A 19,645-nucleotide genomic window follows, 5' to 3' on the forward strand; every position below is an offset into this window, starting at 1 on the left:
GACATTAGTCTGGATGTGCTGATTTAATGAATCACCTGGTTCTTGTCCCTCAACTTCCTCATCTGAAATGGGGACAAATTCCTCTGCGATTTGCGCTCTCAAGTATTTCTTGCACTTTTCTGATGGGATAGGGGCTCCAGAATTGTCATTACCCTCTGTCTCACTCAGTGCCACAATGGTGATAGCACGAAGAAGTTCTTTTGCATGTTGCAAACATTGTGACTTAAGAAGCTGTGCTATTGACCTAACAAAGAAATCCTTAACACGAGGTCTTTTGTTTTTCAGGCAGTCCCATCGGCAGATCATCTTAATGCAGTGTGCTACATCTACCCTGACAAAACATGGGGGTAGATGTCCAGGTTGATTCCCACGTGAAATGTTAAAGCACTCATTGATGTAGCTCTTCAGATCAGGATGAGGGGTAAAAGCTTTGACTAGAGCTCCAAGAATCGCCAGAGAAAAGTCACTCACTGCTTCTTTAGGAACAGATGCACCTGCATGGATCCATTCCTTCAGCCACTGTGTGATAGCATTAACATCATGCTTCTCTGACAGCATCTGCACGACTGGGACACTGGAGCTGGTATGCCCTGTCATAACACCCTGATACAGGAAGATATGGCCAGACATGCCATTCGGCCTCATCAGTTTTTTAACTATTGAGCCAGTTGCATCAACACATAATATTGGGTGGGATTTCTTTAAGCTCTTGTACACATGCATTTGTGTTTGACTCCAATAGTGACAGAAAAACTTGTCAAGTCCAATGTCTTTGATGCTGTCACTGTGAGGTGCACTGTATTTCAACATCTGCAATGATAAAATTGGATTTTTGTCACCTAATGCCAAATCATTTTTCTCTTGCTTTGCCTTGCGCAGGGTGGCCAAATTTGGCAGGTGGCGTGGCTCAGGGTCTCCGAAGTCCATCGATTTATTTGCCTGTGATGCTCGCCATACATGTGGTTCCATCCTGCCCTCACAAAGTTTTTACTTACATTGGTCGATGGTCACTTCCCAGAAAAAGACACTTTCTGTCACTCACTGTTATTAAATCTTCGGAGATAGTTGTGTATTTGTCGCTTGAAAAAGTTGCACGTCTTTGTTTTTCGCCACCCTGTTGCGATATGTCTTACCGGCCTGCAGAGGTCACTTGGCATGGTAATTAGTTGGATAATACATGTGTAAGAATTAAGGAGTTATCATGATGTCAAGTGAAAAAGAATAAAATACATGACAGGGGGTTAATGAAGATGCATGATTTTAATAATGAAAAATTGCAATGGCACAAACAAATGGTTAATTAACGATCCATGGAGCAAGGATTTGACATCTCTAGAAAATAAATTAGTATTAAATAAATGACAAATTGAATGATTCACTGAACGTCAACAAATTTTTTTGCGGCACAATCGGTACCATTTTTGCAGCACAAACCAGCACAAACGAAACACAAACGAACGGCACTGCTATTTTGGGTCAATTTGGAAGTAAACAGGGGGGCGGGGCTACCTGACGTCATCGCTATAAAATAAATGTGTAATATCTCCGAAACGGAAGCAGCACAAACGAAAATTTTTGCTGCACAAACCTGCACAAACGAAGCACAAACGAACGGTACCATTTTGGGTCCATTTGGAGCGAAGTGGGGGGCTAGGTGACGTCATCGCTATAAAATAAATGTGTAATATCTCCGAAACGGAAGCAGCACAAACGAAAATTTTTGCTGCACAAACCAGCACTAACGAAGCACAAACGAACGGTACCGTTTTGGGTCCATTTTGAGCAGATGGGGGGCTGGGTGAACTCTGGATGACCTATAAAAGAATCGTTCATAACTAAAAAACCATAGCAGCACAAACGAAAATTTTTGCTGCACAAACCTGCACAAACGAAGCACAAACGAACGGTACCATTTTGGGTCCATTTGGAGCGAGGTGGGGGGCTGGGTGACGTCATCGCTATAAAATAAATGTGTAATATCTCCGAAACGGAAGCAGCACAAACGAAAATTTTTGCTGCACAAACCTGCACAAACGAAGCACAAACGAACGGTACCATTTTGGGTCCATTTGGAGGGAAGTGGGGGGCTAGGTGACGTCATCGCTATAAAATAAATGTGTAATATCTCCGAAACGGAAGCAGCACAAACGAAAATTTTTGCTGCACAAACCAGCACTAACGAAGCACAAACGAACGGTACCGTTTTGGGTCCATTTTGAGCAGATGGGGGGCTGGGTGAACTCTGGATGACCTATAAAAGAATCGTTCATAACTAAAAAACCATAGCAGCACAAACGAAAATTTTTGCTGCACAAACCAGCACAAACGAAGCACAAACGAAACAGACTATTTTGCTTAAATTTTGCGTGGGGTGGGGGGCCAGCTTCACGCAGGTGAGCTGTTTTTGTCATGATATTAAAATAAAGTGAGAGTTTGCAAAACAAAAAAACACCTTTTGCTGTAAAAGTTTCGTGACCACTCTTAGCACTCAAAAACAGCAGTTGAACTCATCTCGCTATAATGAATGTACACATACAGTGCCTTGCGAAAGTATTCGGCCCCCTTGAACCTTTCGCCACATTTCAGGCTTCAAACATCCATCCATCCATCCATTTTCTGTACCGCTTAGTCCCCACGGGGGTCGCGGGCGTGCTGGAGCCTATCTCAGCCGTCATCGGGCAGTAGGCGGGGGGCACCCTGAACCGGTTGCCAGCCAATCGCAGGGCACACAGAGACAAACAACCATACGCACTCGCAACCACACCTAGGGACAATTTGGAGTGCTCAATCGGCCTACCAAGCATGTTTTTGGGATGCGGGAGGAAACCGGAGTGCCCGGAGAAAACCCACGCGGGCCCGGGGAGAACATGCAAACTCCACACAGGGAGGGCCGGAGGTGGAGCCGAACCCGCACCCTCCTAACTGTGAGGCGGACGTGCTACCCAGTGCGTCACCGAGCCGCCCCGGCTTCAAACATAAAGATGTAAAATTTTAATTTTTTGTCAAGAATCAACAAGCGGGACACAATCGTGAAGTGGAACGAAATTTATTGGATAATTTAAACTTTTTTAACAAATAAAAAACTGAAAAGTGGGGCGTGCAATATTATTCGGCCCCTTTACTTTCAGTGCAGCAAACTCACTCCAGAAGTTCAGTGAGGATCTTTGAATGATCCAATGTTGTCCTAAATGACTGATGATGATAAATAGAATGCACTTGTGTGTAATCAAGTCTCCGTATAAATGCACCTGCTCTTTGGTAGTCTCAGGGTTCTGTTTAAAGCGCAGAGAGAATCATGAAGACAAAGGAACACACCAGGCAGGTCCGAGATACTGTTGTGGAGAAGTTTAAAGCCGGATTTGGATACAAAAAGATTTCCCAAGCTTTAAACATCTCAAGGAGCACTGTGCAAGCAATTATATTGAAATGGAAGGAGTATCAGACCACTGCAAATCTACCAAGACCCGGCCGTCCAGAGGCGTAGCCAAGCCTCGGCTCGCCCCGGTTAGGACTCCCTGCGCCCCGGTTGAAAAAAATCGAGCTTTTTCGATTCTTCATTTTCATGCCGTTTTTTTCTTTCGGTCTTGCGCGAATGTGCTTGCGCTATTCTATGTGCGCGATGTTATCCATTCACCGTTTGCCTCCCGGACCCGGATGTTGTTTTAGTGATCAGCGAACGGCGTGGGTGATGTTCGATTTTTTTTCCTGTGGGCGTGCGCCCCTACTGGAAAAATTCCTGGCTACGCCTCTGCGGCCGTCCCTCCAAACTTTCATCTCAAACAAGGAGAAGACTGATCAGAGATGCAGCCAAGAGGCCCATGATCACTCTGGATGAACTGCAGATAACTATAGCTGAGGTGGGAGAGTCTGTCCATAGGACAACAATCAGTCGTGCACTGCACAAATCTGGCCTTTATGAAAGAGTGGCAAGAAGAAAGCCATTTCTCAAAGATATCCATAAAAAGTCTCGTTTAAAGTTTGCCACAAGCCACCTGGGAGACACACCAAACGTGGAAGAAGGTGCTCTGGTCAGATGAAACCAAAATCGAACTTTTTGGCCACAATGCAAAACGATATGTTTGGCGTAAAAGCAACACAGCTCATCACCCTGAACACACCATCCCCACTGTCAAACATGGTGGTGGCAGCATCATGGTTTGGGCCTGCTTTTCTTCAGCAGGGACAGGGAAGATGGCTAAAATTGATGGGAAGATGGATGGAGCCAAATACAGGACCATTCTGGAAGAAAACATGTTGGAGTCTGCAAAAGACCTGAGACTGGGACGGAGATTTATCTTCCAACAGGACAATGATCCAAAACATAAAGCCAAATCTACAATGGAATGGTTCACAAATAGACGTATCCAGGTGTTAGAATGGCCAAGTCAAAGTCCAGACCTGAATCCAATCGAGAATCTGTGGAAAGAGCTGAAGACTGCTGTTCACAAACGCTCTCCATCCAACCTCACTGAGCTCGAGCTGTTTTGCAAGGAAGAATGGGCAAGAATTCCAGTCTCTCGATGTGCAAAACTGATAGAGACATACCCCAAGCGACTTGCAGCTGTAATTGCAGCAAAAGGTGGCGCTACAAAGTATTAGCGCAAGGGGCCCGAATAATATTGCACGCCCCACTTTTCAGTTTTTTATTTGTTAAAAAAGTTTAAATGATCCAATTAATTTTGTTCCACTTCACGATTGTGTCCCACTTGTTGTTGATTCTTGACAAAAAGGGGGCCGAATACTTTCGCAAGGCACTGTACGTATTACCATGCTGTACAAATTAAATGTACACATATTACCATGTTGTACAAATTATATACCATGATTTTGACTTTTTGCTGTTGCAGCAACACTCCCACGGTGATATTAGAATTTATTTTATTGTTGTCACTCATCCGTTGCAGTCCATCGGACCATTCACCATGAATACACTACCTGACTGTGTTGTCGTGTCTGCATGTGTTGCCAATAGCTTTTAAGAACCGTGGCTAATGTCTGAACTTTTTACACCATATGACGAATACAAGACATGGCAGGTGCGGCTTTAGTGTTTACACACTCAACGGGGCAGAGAAAAAGAAATATGGAATTAAAGAACTACTAGGTTGACTAGAACACTAACGTGGTTTCTGGTAATGATTCAGAGCACGAGTCTGCAAGGCATTGGAAAAGCTTTTATTTGACAAAGGAGGTACCAAAACAGTTTGCAAAAGGTTCTCTAGAGGGATTCTTGTAAGAATCTGTTTTCTACATGGCTGCTGAGATTAGAGAAAATGGACAATAAGGCATCAGTATGCGGGGGGGGGGGGGGGGGGGGGGGGGGGGGGGGGGGGGGGGGGTAGTTTGGGCCCTCTAGTTTGTCGTCTGACAAGTGTGGGAAGTGCACAGTTTCTCCAGATCTGTAGGGAGGGAAAAGGTATCAGTTTACAAACAAACTTTGACAGAGGTTTTAAAAAAAAAATAAAAAAAAAAAGTCCACACCTGGAGTGGAGTCGCTGCACTGCCTCAGTGAGGTCATGGCGTCCACGTAATCTGGTCCCAAGAAGCTCTTAAAATTGCTTCCGCTTGGCACCTCCTGCAGACACTTGGTGGAGTCTTTGAAAAGCAGGTTCTTATCAGGAGCGGACTCAAACAGTTGAAAACTGTGATCGCTGCCGCCTGTGCCGAACCGGGCCTAGAAATAAAAGAAGTCGTGTAAAAATGACCAGCCCTGCCATCATCAACCTCCGGGAACAATCTCAAGGCTGTTGAGCGTGTCCTACCTGCTGCTCTTGCAGAATGTTGACAACGTTATTGCGCGTCTCGGGACGGGTCACCACAGCGTGCGCTGGAGTTATGGCCAGGTGGCAAGACTCAAAGTCGGTGATGGCCACGGGACCCTTGGTGGGGCAAATCAGCTCGTAGTCACTGCTCAAGACACCTTTGGCCCACTCTGCACCTTTTCCTACAATGGAGCACAACTATGAGGCCACGGGTGGGTACCGGTGATTGGTTGGTGGGAGGCTTGAGCATGGCATTACCGTCACTGTTTTCCGCAACGATTGTGTGTTTGATGAAGGCCACGTCGCCGGCACCCTCAACGAGACATCTAGAAAGAGGAAAAGATAGCGAGATCGAGCCTCCGTCCTCTAAAGCAGCCGTTGAGGACGAGGGTGACAGAAAGGAGACGAGAGGCGACTCATACCTAAAGGCCCCGGCGTAGCCGTAGTACTGCTCTTCTGAATTGGCTTCGCATTTTGACTTGTCATCCACGGTTTTGCCGCTGCCTTTGCACTGAGCGCAGAACGTCGAGCCGGCCGGAGATCCCGGGGCGCAGCCGCTGCTGAAGAACTTGCCTGACGAGACGGGACAGAGACAGCCGCCCGTTTATAGCCTACACTCGTTGATATACGTGTTGAGCGGCGGCGGTGACAACAAATTTTATGTATTGTCACATTTTACACGTGTGTACTTACTGAAGTCGCAGTCGCCGGTCTGTTTGTGGATTTTACCCATGGGAATGTTCCAACCGGCGGTTCTACCAAAGCCTGTGTGGCAAGACTTCTTCCCTCTCAGGTTGGCCCAGGTCACCCCAGAGCCCTTCTTCACCACAGCGACCGCGTAATAGGAGGAGGCTGAGGCTAGACGTACGCACGCACGCACAGTTTATCAAAACACGTGGAAGTTGCTTCATGTGCCCGTAAGTGGCACCTCAGCAAGTATACTGGCAAAATGGAAGAAATTCTTTTACCTCCAGCCTGGCTGCACTTGGCTATGAAAGAAAAGAAAACATGACTTGATACAGATTTTATGATGGGAAAAAAAAAAAAAAAAAAGAATTGAATCTTAATTTACTTTCATCGTACTGCTCCACCATGGCTGGAACCAGACCACACTGGCCAGCAGTGTACACCTCTCCTCCATCCACCGCCATTGCGTCGGCATCCTTGCGCTAAAATAAAAAAATAAAAAAAGGTTGACTTCCTGGCCAATTTCAAGCGTGGTCTGTCAAACTTTGCACACATTACAAAAGACACGCAAGTGAGTCGCAACTGAGAATTCCTACACTGATCAAACTTTGACTGTGCTATTGATGAGAGAAATATTTAGCCTTTCCCACATTTGCTCATTCTGGACCTTGATTCTTAAAAGCACACACAGACAGGCATCTACTGGTGTTTCAACTTGTCATTTTACCATGATCTTCTTCATGCACTCTTCCACAGAAGGGGCTGTCTGGCATAATATTTGGTCTTCACCATCCACCATGCTGTTGCTGGCCCAACTGTCGCATTTGCTAGTCTCTTTCTGGCCCACGGCACACCAGGTGATGGCGTTTGATCCGGCTGCAGTCACCTCTGAAAGGAAGCCGCCACAGCAAGCAAAGTCGTTTCAAAGAGTTCAGCCGATTGTTTGACGATTGTCGTTACCTTTGTTCAGGGAGCGCACGATACTCAAGTAGCTGGCGCCGAGATATAGGAAGGAGTTTGTGTTGGCAGGCAACCTGACCAGCTTTTCAGTGGAGTCTTTGAACATCAGATTCTTGGCGGGTGCGTACGCTTCAGAGGAGAACAAGTTAAAGCCCTGTTTCAAAATAAAACAGAATGAAGCAAAAGTCAAGCTTTTGCTTCGATCTTCACAGCTTGGAACCAGACCTCAGTGGCCGGGCCTGGGGCTTTTGAATTCAACCACAACCGCCGTCAAAAGCATGAAGTGTTGGTCCTACCTGCACTGCGGTGAGGCTTTTCCAGATCAATTCTGCCAGCTCCGTGTCTTGGCGAGTGACCACGGCGTGAGCGGGTACCCGGGCCAGGTGGCAGTCTTTGTAGTTGTCAATGGGTGCCCTGGTGTTATCCGTGCACAACAGCTCGTAGTCAGCCTTCATGTTGTCTGTAATGAGGGGGGAGGTCCCATTGTCATTTAGCAATTATCTGACAGTCCACTTCTACACATTCAGAGCTATGTTGGTCTTAACACAGCTATTTCAAAAAATAAATGTACAAGATTATGCTAGATAAGTCTTCGCTCACAGATTTAACATTATTAAAGGACATCACCTGGTACAGTAAGATGCTTGACAAATGCCACATCTCCGGCATTTTCAACCAGGCACCTAGTAAAAGATTTCAATGACTGGATAAACTGAGTTGGAAAGGCGGATACAACAAAAGAGATTTAGCCTCGAATAAGCAAACTTCATTGGGAACAATGTACTTACTGGAATGCGCCACCGTAGTCATAGTAAGGTTCGTTGTGAGACCGCGAGCAGTCTCCCTTGCAGGCTTTGCACAGTGGGCTGTTCGCCATTGCACCAGGGGCACAGCTTGTTGAAAAGAATTTGCTCACCGCTGTGTCGAGAGAAAAAATAAAATAAAATCAGAGATTCAAAATAGCTGGTGTTCAAAAAAAAAACATCACTCACCAGACTCAAGAGTCTCGTCCTCAATGCCGCCCCACTTCAGCACGTCCATCTTAATGAGTGTTCCGATGGGGATGTTCCATCCGGCAGATTTTCCCAAGCCAGTGTGGCAGGACCTCTTTCCTTGCAGATCTCGGATGTTGAACCCGGAGCCCTTCTTGACGACGGCGACAGCGTAGTAGCAACTATCTGAAGCTGAGCAATGAAATGATTTCTCGTTTGAAAACTGAAGGCTTCTTCTTGGGCACATTTCATGCTTTATATTGTTTGGTGTTGGCTTACTGGCACCGTAATCCTCAGCGATTATGGGATGGAGTTTGTAGTTCTCCAGTCCAGCAGTGTAGATGTCTCCTCCATCCAATGTGATTGCGTCTGCTGTACCGTCCTGATGACAAAAATGCAGGATTCATACCTAGAACTTTTTTATTGTGGGGCAGCTATTTGAAACACTCTCGCACCATGCTGTTTAAGACAAAAAAATAAAACAATGCTAGCTCACATGAATGGCCATGATGCATCCCAGAGAGTCTGATTTCTTGAGGCAAGTGAAGACTGGCGCCTTGACGGCCAGATCCATACACTTCTGGTGCTCCTTGTCCGACTTGACGCACCACCTCACATGCTCGGTGGGGGCCGAGAGTGCAACAGCTACTGCAGAAAAGGGACATTACAACAAGGCAAAGTAGTACATGAAACATCTAGTAATAGCACAGTAGCTTCTAGTTAGGAAAAGCCAATATAAGCCTTGCACGTTGATGTCCTTGTGCTGGTATATGTCCCATTGAATGGGAAAAAGAGCAGACCGATACACGGATAAAGGCCAGTGACTAAAAGTCCTATTCAAAACGTTGCCATTTACCCAAGTAGCCGAGCAGCAGCGCAGGGCGCAGAAGTGACGAGAGGAGATGCTTCATGGTGGACAGTCTCCGGGTTAGCGGACTGAGTTGCAGTCAGAGCGTCCTTTTATAGCCAAGCTCTTGACTTGAGGAGGGAGGGAGGGAGGGAGAGAGGGAGGGAGGGGGAAGAGAGAATGGATGGGTGGTTTGCTCAGGTTTCCCCACTGGCTGCGTGCGTGTGTGCATGGGTCCGTGCTGGCCTCTGTGTGCTTTGCCTGGCGCACACACACACAGGCAAATGATAACGAGCCTCCAAATGTGTTAACATCTTCAATCAACTAAAATCCTCCAGCATGCCATTGGGACCGCTGTGGAAAAACGAGAAAACGTTTTGACAACAAAAGCCAAACATGACCTCACCACTTACTGCATGCCAGGACGTGGAGAGGAGCATCACTTAATTGCACACCACTTCTTTTCTATCTTGGCCCACTTTATTGCAGGTGGGACATGGAGGGAAGGCGCTCCTAGTGGTGGCCAGAGGAAATGAAGAACTGTCATGGCTGCACACAAGATGAGTAAAGTTTTGAATTCGAACATTTCGACAGCCTTGACTATAAATGTCCTAAATTTTCACATTAGCGTCATGTATAGGTCATGAAATATATATAGATTTCAATTAAATTCCATCATTCTGAGCTGGATCCATTTGAATGGCCATGATTCACCATCCTCTGCGTATGTCATCAACTCATTGTAATGAGGAGTGAAATAAGGGCTAAGGCCAAAACGAAAAGTTGCATTGTGCAGATAATGTTTGCCGTAAACAGAACTTTGTATTATTCCACTGCGGCGTGCTCAACTCATGAAAGGCTGTGTTGCATGTGGCCGTGTTTACTGTGTCAACATGACCCGAGAAAATAATTGAAAGGTTCACAAGGCCGCTTTGGTAAATTGAACGAGCAACACTTCCCCACTTTGTTCTCCATGAACAAATATTGGACAATCGAGCCAGATACGTTTCACAATTCGACCTCGCATTAGGTGTTTCAACACCGGAATGTTTGCACCGCCATTCCGATAAAAAGCTTAACTTGCCACAAAATGCCACTTAAGATGTTGACTTTGTTTTTAGCGTGTTCATAATGATCCACAGTTTGAAGAGGTCAAGTCAGGATGTTGAGAAAGACCATTTTTACACTAAGTAGTTCCTTCTTCTGTTTAAGAGAGACTAATGGCAAACTCATACAAAGTAAAAAAAAGCCACTCACTTGTTGAAGCAAGACTGATTTATCGGATTGCAGTATATGATTAATCTCAGCGAATATCCTGTTGGGAAAACATTCAGGCCTGACAATTATAAATAATGGCAAGCAGATCACACACATGAGGATAATTTGATGAAATGGCCTGATTATCATATGCCACTTGGATTATCCTGAGCAATTATCCTATGGTGTGAGGTGTGCTAGAGTGATTTGGCCTTTCTTCCGAATTCTGATTCAAATTAGAGAAAACACAATGTCTCTAAGAATTCATGAGCAATTATAGCACGGTGTGTGTCAATAGTGATTTTCCACGATGATATGCTCGGAAAATAATCGGGTCGTCAATGAGCGGGGGTAAAGACGTATTGGGCCAGATTGAATCATTCTGCTGAGTCAGCAAAGCCCTACTGATCAGATAGCTGTAAAAGGATTACCTTGAGTAATTGTCTTTGTGGTGTGCTGTATGTGTGTGTAGTATGATTTTTTAGTGTGACATTCATGGCTAACAATTGCCATGTGTGCATGTTACGTAAATAGAATTAACCAACTACGATGTGCCAATTGCTCAGGCTGCCACCGTTGCTGGCTCTATGGATGTCTTCACACTTTCCTTTCACTTGATGTGTTTCTAAAAGAAAGAAAGAACGCAAAACCCTGGATTTTCTGATGTCGTAGCAATTGAGCAACATTCCGAAAGCAGTAGAGAGAACGTGCTGTTCTAAAAAACAGGAACGCTACTCGGGACTTTTGCATGGATAGGAGGAGTGAGTGTAAAGATTAAAGGTGAGTTATGTGATTCATTTGGAAAGTTTTTGCACAAAAACAACACTTGATTGCACCACTCAAAAAAACCCAGGCAGACGAAGTAAGATACACACATACAGTGCCTTGCGAAAGTATTCGGCCCCCTTAACCTTTCAACATTTCGCCACATTTCAGGCTTCAAACATAAAGATATAAAACTTTATTTTTTTGTCAAGAATCAACAACAAGTGGGACACAATCGTGAAGTGGAACGAAATTTATTGGATAATTTAAACTTTTTTAACAAATAAAAAACTGAAAAGTGGGGCGTGCAATATTATTCGGCCCCTTTACTTTCAGTGCAGCAAACTCACTCCAGAAGTTCAGTGAGGATCTTTGAATGATCCAATGTTGTCCTAAATGACTGATGATGATAAATAGAATGCACCTGTGTGTAATCAAGTCTCCGTATAAATGCACCTGCTCTTTGATAGTCTCAGGGTTCTGTTTAAAGCGCAGAGAGAACCATGAAGACAAAGGAACACACCAGGCAGGTCCGAGATACTGTTGTGGAGAAGTTTAAAGCCGGATTTGGATACAAAAAGATTTCCCAAGCGTTAAACATCTCAAGGAGCACTGTGCAAGCAATTATATTGAAATGGAAGGAGTATCAGACCACTGCAAATCTACCAAGACCCGGCCGTCCCTCCAAACTTTCATCTCAAACAAGGAGAAGACTGATCAGAGATGCAGCCAAGAGGCCCATGATCACTCTGGATGAACTGCAGATAACTACAGCTGAGGTGGGAGAGTCTGTCCATAGGACAACAATCAGTCGTGCACTGCACAAATCTGGCCTTTATGGAAGAGTGGCAAGAAGAAAGCCATTTCTCAAAGACATCCATAAAAAGTCTTGTTTAAAGTTTGCCACAAGCCACCTGGGAGACACACCAAACATGTGGAAGAAGGTGCTCTGGTCAGATGAAACCAAAATCGAACTTTTTGGCCACAATGCAAAACGATATGTTTGGCGTAAAAGCAACACAGCTCATCACCCTGAACACACCATCCCCACTGTCAAACATGGTGGTGGCAGCATCATGGTTTGGGCCTGCTTTTCTTCAGCAGGGACAGGGAAGATGGCTAAAATTGATGGGAAGATGGATGGAGCCAAATACAGGACCATTCTGGAAGAAAACATGTTGGAGTCTGCAAAAGACCTGAGACTGGGACGGAGATTTATCTTCGAACAGGACAATGATCCAAAACATAAAGCCAAATCTACAATGGAATGGTTCACAAATAGCCGTATCCAGGTGTTAGAATGGCCAAGTCAAAGTCCAGACCTGAATCCAATCGAGAATCTGTGGAAAGAGCTGAAGACTGCTGTTCACAAACGCTCTCCATCCAACCTCACTGAGCTCGAGCTGTTTTGCAAGGAAGAATGGGCAAGAATTCCAGTCTCTCGATGTGCAAAACTGATAGAGACATACCCCAAGCGACTTGCAGCTGTAATTGCAGCAAAAGGTGGCGCTACAAAGTATTAGCGCAAGGGGGCCGAATAATATTGCACGCCCCACTTTTCAGTTTTTTATTTGTTAAAAAAGTTTAAATTATCCAATAAATTTTGTTCCACTTCACGATTGTGTCCCACTTGTTGATTCTTGACAAAAAATTTAACTTTTATATCTTTATGTTTGAAGCCTGAAATGTCGCGAAATGTTGAAAGGTTGAAGGGGGCCGAATACTTTCGCAAGGCACTGTAGTGACTTTCAACATCATTGTAAAAACATAAGCCGGATAAGCTAACAGTTAGCTTAGCTTAGTCTCCTTCTTTTGTAGTGCTCTGTCACCTTTAAAATGTTTCACCAATTTCTTTTATTTAATCCCCAGAACAGCTACGGAATGTGCTCAGACCAGACAAAATGTCCGCCCTTGCACAACTGTGGACTCTTGTGTAAAAAGCGGCCGTGGGCACCTTCTAAACATTAACTTCCATTGACATAATTTGGAGAATCAGCCAAAAGGTCAAAGGTGGATGGGGTCAACACTCACTTATGCAATGGCACACCCACTGAACGGGGTCTGAGGTTCCCGCCTTATTGATCCATCTCTTGTCTAATTTGTTGAAAGCAGGACATTTGCTCAATGACATCATATTGTAGATTCAAACCTAATGCTGCATAATGGACGTTTGGATAAAAACAAAACAATTGAGACAATGTGGTTGCATAAGTGTGCACACCCTCTTAACTGGGGATGTAGCTGTGTTCGAAATGACCCAATTCCATTGCAACTCGTAATAAACGGGAGTCAGTACACACCTGCCTCCACTCAAAATGCCTGATTGACGTTCAGTTGTTCCAAAAAGGCTTTTTCTGACTTTTTTTTTTTTCCATCACATCTTAAGTATCTGTCAAGAGAAACAAAAATATCAAGAGAAACAGAGAAATCTGACATTTTAAACAGGGGTGTGTGTACTTTCAACATTATAGCCGAAGGGATGCCATCAGTATGAAGTGATGAAAACACTCAAGCCTAATTAGTTGTTTCAGAATTCCAAATCTGTTTAAATGCATGTTGCATTTGGATGGTGTTTAGACATTTTATTATCAAAGGTGCTGGTTGGCCTCCAGCAACTTTTGTTCACAAAAAGGCCTCATGAACAGTCATTTGTGCACAGTGAGGGGTCAAGTCCTCTATTTGGACAGCTGAAAGTCCCTTTCATTCCATTTTTTTTTTTTTTTTTTTAGCAGCAAGTTCCAAAAAGGATGACGACCTGTTTGCTGTTGGAACACGTAAATTGGAAAGTATTGATCTAAGGCAACACTTTGAACACACTGAACAACTTGTAGAGTTTGCAGATCCGTAGAGACGTGATGCTGGGGTAAGCTGTGAGGTTCTCACGGAACTTTTAATAATGATTCCATCCATCATCATTTGTGGGCCATTTGCTTCTTTTTGCGCATTTATTTTAATCATGAAATATTTTTTCCTGTGCCCAAATGCACCAGTAGAATACGCCTCTATAAAAAGAAAAAGGTGTCAAATTTTGCATGTGGAATTTTTCTTCCGAGTTAGTGAACAAGACACCAAACAAATGAGCTTTGGTTTTTGGTGGTTATATTTTATCATGGGTGTATTTTCTTGGCAACATATAAAAAGAAGTAAAGAAAGAGAGGAAACAATGTCTAACGGCATGACCTCAGTGTATGTGTCTCTAAGCCATCTCTGTACAGCAAAGGTCCAAGCGACTGATGAGACGCACACTGGCCTTCAGTCGTTCTGTATCAAAAGTTGGGCTTTACACAAAAAAAGTGACACATCGTCCATTAGTCTCTAATCGAGCGATACAAACGAGAGTAAAAAGCTGATTGATGCACTCTTCTTTCAAAATACCACGATTGTGTCTGAATGAATGAATGCAGAGGAGAGAGCCTCTATTTTCTTGTGTCTCGGAACGGCAAATAACGAGAAGAGCAACTCGGGAGTCTTCTCTGCTGAAGCCTGATACGTGAGAATTGGATGGGGCCGTGATCTTTACTATGGTCATTCTATTCCGATGGGCCTGGAATCCAGGGGAAAATAAAGACCTGAATCCTATTAAGAACTCAAAGAGTTGCCGGCATCCGGTACTGGCCAAAGGAGCCGGCCGGCATCACGAGAAGGGAAAGGAGAGCATCCTAAACCAGCATGAGCCTCCACCAACCCGGCCCCAGACCCTCTTAGTGTCCATGATGGTCGGTTGAGTCCGCTACAGGCTAGTTCCTCTCCTGCACAAACACCGTTTCCTGCGGACAAAGCCCCGCCTCCTGCAGCGTGATGTCATAGTCCAAGTGGGTGAGCTTCCGCCGCGGGAAGTTGGTTACGAGTTCGAAGCATTCGTTGGGGTAACCTTTGGACTGCACGTGTCTCACCAGCGCCTTCAAGTCACATAGCGTCATGTTAGAAACAACATCACGAGCAGAAATACAAGAGCATAAATAATGCGGGATGCTCAGCGAGGGGCGCTTGAGTTGTTTTTCCACATTTTACATTACAGCCAACTAGCCAAATAAAGTCCCAACACACTGACTGGCCCTTTGATTCTTTCAGAGATTTTGGTTTCATGTTATTTCAATGAGGAAGAGGACAATGCTTACCAGAAGTTTTGCTTGAGAAGACAACGATATTTGCTCTCTTTGTCCATCTGGGTAACGAAGCATCAATCTGGCCTTGGGACCTGTGTAGGAAATATTTTGGTCATTTAACACTGTCAACAATAAAGATTAGAATTTCAGGCATTTGAATTATATTATCGTTGTCTTGTATTTTATTATGTGTTCAAAAAGAAAGGCAAAAATCGGCATTGGTCAATCAATGAATCTGTCGGGCCAGAGTACTCATGTTTCAAGGAACCGTACCATTGTCTTCAGGACAGTCGTCTTCAGGGCTTTTGGATGGCCCCACACCGTCAGCAAGCGCCGCACACGAGTTCCTCGCCGCGTCCGGGTGGCTCTGACGAGGCCCGGCGAGCGACGGCTCCAGGTGGTTCTTTTTGCTCTCCTCCTTTTTGTGACTGTGGTTGTTCTCTTTAAACGGAGATTTACGATGACAGGAAGACGTACTATCGGGATGCAGGCGATGCTGGGCGGGTCCGGCCGTGGGGGCGGCGGACGTGGCATGTTTGCTGCCGGAGCTTTTCTCTTTCTGGGGTTCCGGCATTTCACCGTCCGAACCGTCGACCGAAATGAGTCCCTCGCTGTCGGAGAAGGGCTCGGCCTCTGAGTCGTCCTCTGACCTGGGAGAGTCGGGGACGTCGGGAACATTGGAGGACTCGTAGTGCGTTTCCTGTAGGGAGGCCCGGATGGCGGCCTCCAGCTGGCTGTCTTCGCTGGCATCGATCAGACTCTCCTAGAACAGAAAACAAGAGTGCAGCTGTTAAAAACAATCAAGGATGAACAAAAGCAAACGGGAAAGGGGGAGGAGGGGGGGTTGCTCAATAGGGTTTGATGGGAGAAATGAGAGACCCACAGAGCGAGCTCGTTTGGCGGGCGGTGCCGGGCAGGACGGCCCGTCCAGCTGCCCATGTTGTGCCAGAAAGCCGGTGGCCTGCTCCAGGAAGGACGCCACATCCAGCTGGTTCCACTCCACCATTTTTTGACCTAAACGGCCAAACAGAACGCCGTGGTTCACAACAGTATTGGATCCCATCCCACTATGCGAGATGTGACGGCGGGTCTTGGCTTGAAACAAAACGGCAAAACACATACCAGTTCGGGGATCCAAGATGGAAATATACGGAAACTTGTTGAGTTTATAAAACTGGATGTATCGTTGCCCCTCTTCACTGTCGTGATATACCTGCGACAAACATTGAGACGAAGACTGGTGTTAGTCCGCTCCGTGTTAGGATCTCGCTTGTCTGTAGCTCAAAGTAATCACAAGCTCTTTTGTTCTGACGGCCGACCGTACAAGCGCCGAGCAAACATCGGGGCCCGACGTGAAGCCGCGTGCATACCTGCCAGAATATAAAGTGCTCTCGAATGATGGTCTTGACGGCGTCGTTACTCCACACGTCTCTGTTCAGGCACTGGCAAGCAAAATCTTGAACGTTCTGAATGTTGATCATCAACCACTTGTTCTCCAACTGGCCGCAGTCTTTTGCCTGCCGGGGACCGTAAAGACACAACAGCCGATCCGATTGAGACAACTGGCGATGTGATTTGAGTGACGGTTTTGTGCTAAATTGAGTGTGAAGACATCAAATTCAAGGCCTGAAAGTTTGCCACTCTTCTGTTTGCAGCACGCCCGCCTCCCTCTGGGTAAAGGTCGACAAAGAGAACGGAGGCGTGTGTAGTGTAGGTTTGTATGCGACTCCTCACCGTCTCAAAGCTGCCTTTGTGCATCAGCTCAATAGGAGGACGGAAAAGGTCTGCCAGGGTGCTCAGTTTCTTGTCCACTGTGCCGCCGTTACGCAGCTCCTGTTCCTGGCGTACTGTAAAGAGATGGCGAGCGAGTGAGAGGATGAAAAGAGAAGTCACTTGGGGGTTAAACAACAAGATGTGCATGCGAGGAGCTGTAAGTACTATCGTTGTCCACTTGGGGTCACCATTCCCATGTTGCGCACTATAATATTGGTGACTTTGAGTGTGTGTGACTTTAAAGGGCGGGACCTGGCCTGGTGAATGACATGGGCGCCAGCAAATGAGAGTGTAGAGTTATGAGGTCAGGCTAGCAGGTAGCTGTTAGCTGGCTAAACGTTACGATCCTTTATCAAATTATTTACGTTAATCGATCAATCGTTTCAGCCCTCAAGAGGACTCACTTGTTTCTGTTTGGAAGTCTCGAAAGCCGTCGAATATGGATCGGGCCGGTCTCCTTCTCTTTGGCACTGAAGGTTCACAAGACACTCCAAAACTTACAATTTGCTTGCAAGGATGATGTGATGAAAATGCAATGGAATACCTCCAAAAAGTGGCTCTGGCTCCACAAGTATGTCCTGCTTCTGGGGAATGGGTGCTCGTACTTCGCTAGGACCACACGAGAAAAGAAAAAAGCATCCCATCACATGGAGCATTATTTACAAGAGAAAAATAAAGTTGGAGATGAAGTGGAGCACTTACTCAGTAGGTGGAACTCTGCTGCCGGATGCTGCTGAACTGGAGCTCGTGCTGGGCTCCTCGGCCACCACGCCACCGTCCAGAAACATAGTCACTGCCATTTCCAAGTTGTTGTTGCATGCTTCCAACATATGCTTTCCTACACTCTCTGTAGCCCCTGGTGAAGTATTCAAGGAGGCACATTATGGATTTTACAAAATTTAAATTAGCTCAAAGCTGTCTTAACACATGTATGACTTGCTTTGGTTTACAGGCGGAATCAACTCGTTTTGGAGGTGGATGGTGAACCGAGCTTTCTTGAACTCTACCGTACCAACACCACTGGTTAGTTTAACCACACAATGAAAAGACGTAAACAGTGCATCATGAATGTATCCATATTTATGCAGCTCCTTGTGGTGTTCTAGCCTTGGCCACCAGGGAGCAGCAAAATTCTTCCATACAGGAATGCATACCTGTACATACAACAAAGGGTTTTTGTTCTTGGATCAGGATAGCGGAGTTTTACATATGCATTATAAAATATGTTGTAAAAATTAAATATATTAAGTGGACGAATTTTTCACGCGTGCATGTATTTTGACCATAATTAAAATAGCATTTTTTCATACCGATTGTTGGGAACTGGCGGAGAGCAAAGCGTGGTCACATGTAACTCCCCCAACCCAGTAGCGCCGAGAAATTGTGGCCTCATTTAAGTAGCCCAACCCTGACTTCAAGTTAAAACGTGAAATTCATCACGTCATGACATGATGTTGCGGGTAAAAATGCTGCAATACGTTACCGAGCATTTATAATGTGTTTCTATTGTCGTGGTTTTTAAACGTTTCCTGCGCGGCAATCGTTTCACACTTCCGCCACTTGCCGCGCATGCGCATTCCAGTCTCCCAACATGGAGTGGTAACCCATCAAACATGTCTACGTGAAATAAAGTTTACACACTCTCTAGTCGATTTTTTCCCGTGCACAAGAGCAACCGTTAATGGGGTGTGCGGATCTCTAAGGTGCTTGTAGCAGAATAAACCGAGACACGTGTGGTTTTAATGCCAGTCACGTTTTTTATTTTTAAAAAAAAGATGACAAGTAGTGGCGCACTAGACGACGATGATGAAGGCAAATGTTTGACTTCCATTCTGCAATTACGCACAACAGGCGATGTCTAAAAGTGGCAGAAAAAACCCCCAGCTACGGGCTCCCCATTAGTAACTTGTAACTTTGTACTAAGCACTACGTAGGAGAGGTTAAATTGCTGTCGTAAAGGTTTAGGTTTTGCATCCATTCACGAGTGGAGAGTATTTTATTGGAGTTGGCCAGTTAACACGAGCTGTGCTTTTTTCCCCCCACTGACTGACAGCGGAGGAGCACCAGCCACATTTAACGTTCCTTCTTGCAACAGCGCACGCATTTCTTTCTCAGTCTCGACACCGGGAGCCGTTCCCGCACGCCCACCACACACCATCCGTCGAATTAGACTGGAAACCAAGTCTGCTTTTTACCTGTTATCGCTGTGAATTGTTGTATTAACCCGTTCAACGCCAGGGCCGCGGTGTCTCCGTGCGCCGCCATCTTACCGCCACAAACAACAACATAAATGTCGCGCATGCGCAAACGACACCGTTTTTGCCTTTCAGCCTGGCGCGAGTGGTGGCTAGGTATTGTGGGAGTCGTAGTTATTTTACGGAAAAAGTAACTAGCCTACTTTTACAAAGGAGTAAAAAATATATTTCTTTTCCAATGTTGAGTGTAAAGACTCAAAACTTGTCCTCAGCACGTATAAAATCTTAATGTATTTTGTAC

General features: G+C 45.4%; 2 protein-coding genes and 1 long non-coding RNA gene across 5 annotated transcripts; 1 reads left to right on the forward strand and 2 right to left on the reverse strand.

The window, feature by feature from the left end:
- Nucleotides 1-5,154: 5,154 nt before the first annotated feature.
- Nucleotides 5,155-9,377, reverse strand: tfa (transferrin-a). 3 transcript variants are annotated; one of them, XM_037276195.1, is made up of 17 exons: nt 9,258-9,377; nt 8,898-9,049; nt 8,681-8,783; nt 8,402-8,593; nt 8,198-8,327; nt 8,037-8,092; nt 7,706-7,869; nt 7,410-7,563; nt 7,177-7,337; nt 6,835-6,931; nt 6,731-6,751; nt 6,456-6,620; nt 6,185-6,335; nt 6,021-6,088; nt 5,763-5,944; nt 5,482-5,674; nt 5,155-5,399 (listed from the first exon to the last, which is right to left on the reverse strand). In XM_037276195.1, the coding sequence occupies exons 1-17, from the start codon at nt 9,310-9,312 to the stop codon at nt 5,353-5,355; spliced, it is 2,091 nt and encodes a 696-aa protein (XP_037132090.1). In that variant the 5' UTR covers nt 9,313-9,377; the 3' UTR covers nt 5,155-5,352. The 3 variants fall into 3 exon arrangements, with proteins under 3 accessions (XP_037132090.1, XP_037132088.1, XP_037132089.1); XM_037276193.1 differs by having other exon boundaries at nt 7,410-7,569; XM_037276194.1 differs by having other exon boundaries at nt 7,410-7,569; nt 8,898-9,046; nt 9,258-9,367.
- Nucleotides 9,378-13,918: 4,541 nt separating this feature from the next.
- On the reverse strand, nt 13,919-19,450 carry ubxn7 (UBX domain protein 7). The gene is made up of 11 exons (XM_037276611.1): nt 19,345-19,450; nt 17,852-18,005; nt 17,694-17,758; nt 17,554-17,619; nt 17,111-17,223; nt 16,747-16,893; nt 16,499-16,589; nt 16,260-16,390; nt 15,650-16,139; nt 15,389-15,468; nt 13,919-15,169 (listed from the first exon to the last, which is right to left on the reverse strand). The coding sequence occupies exons 1-11, from the start codon at nt 19,448-19,450 to the stop codon at nt 15,008-15,010; spliced, it is 1,605 nt and encodes a 534-aa protein (XP_037132506.1). The 3' UTR covers nt 13,919-15,007.
- Nucleotides 17,221-17,629, forward strand: LOC119137353. Its single transcript, XR_005100897.1, has 3 exons — nt 17,221-17,306; nt 17,394-17,453; nt 17,537-17,629. It is a non-coding gene; the product is annotated as an uncharacterized LOC119137353 (long non-coding RNA).
- Nucleotides 19,451-19,645: the final 195 nt, after the last annotated feature.

Source organism: Syngnathus acus, chromosome 17 (assembly GCF_901709675.1).
Source record: "Syngnathus acus chromosome 17, fSynAcu1.2, whole genome shotgun sequence".
NCBI classification, from domain to species: Eukaryota; Metazoa; Chordata; class Actinopteri; order Syngnathiformes; family Syngnathidae; genus Syngnathus; species Syngnathus acus.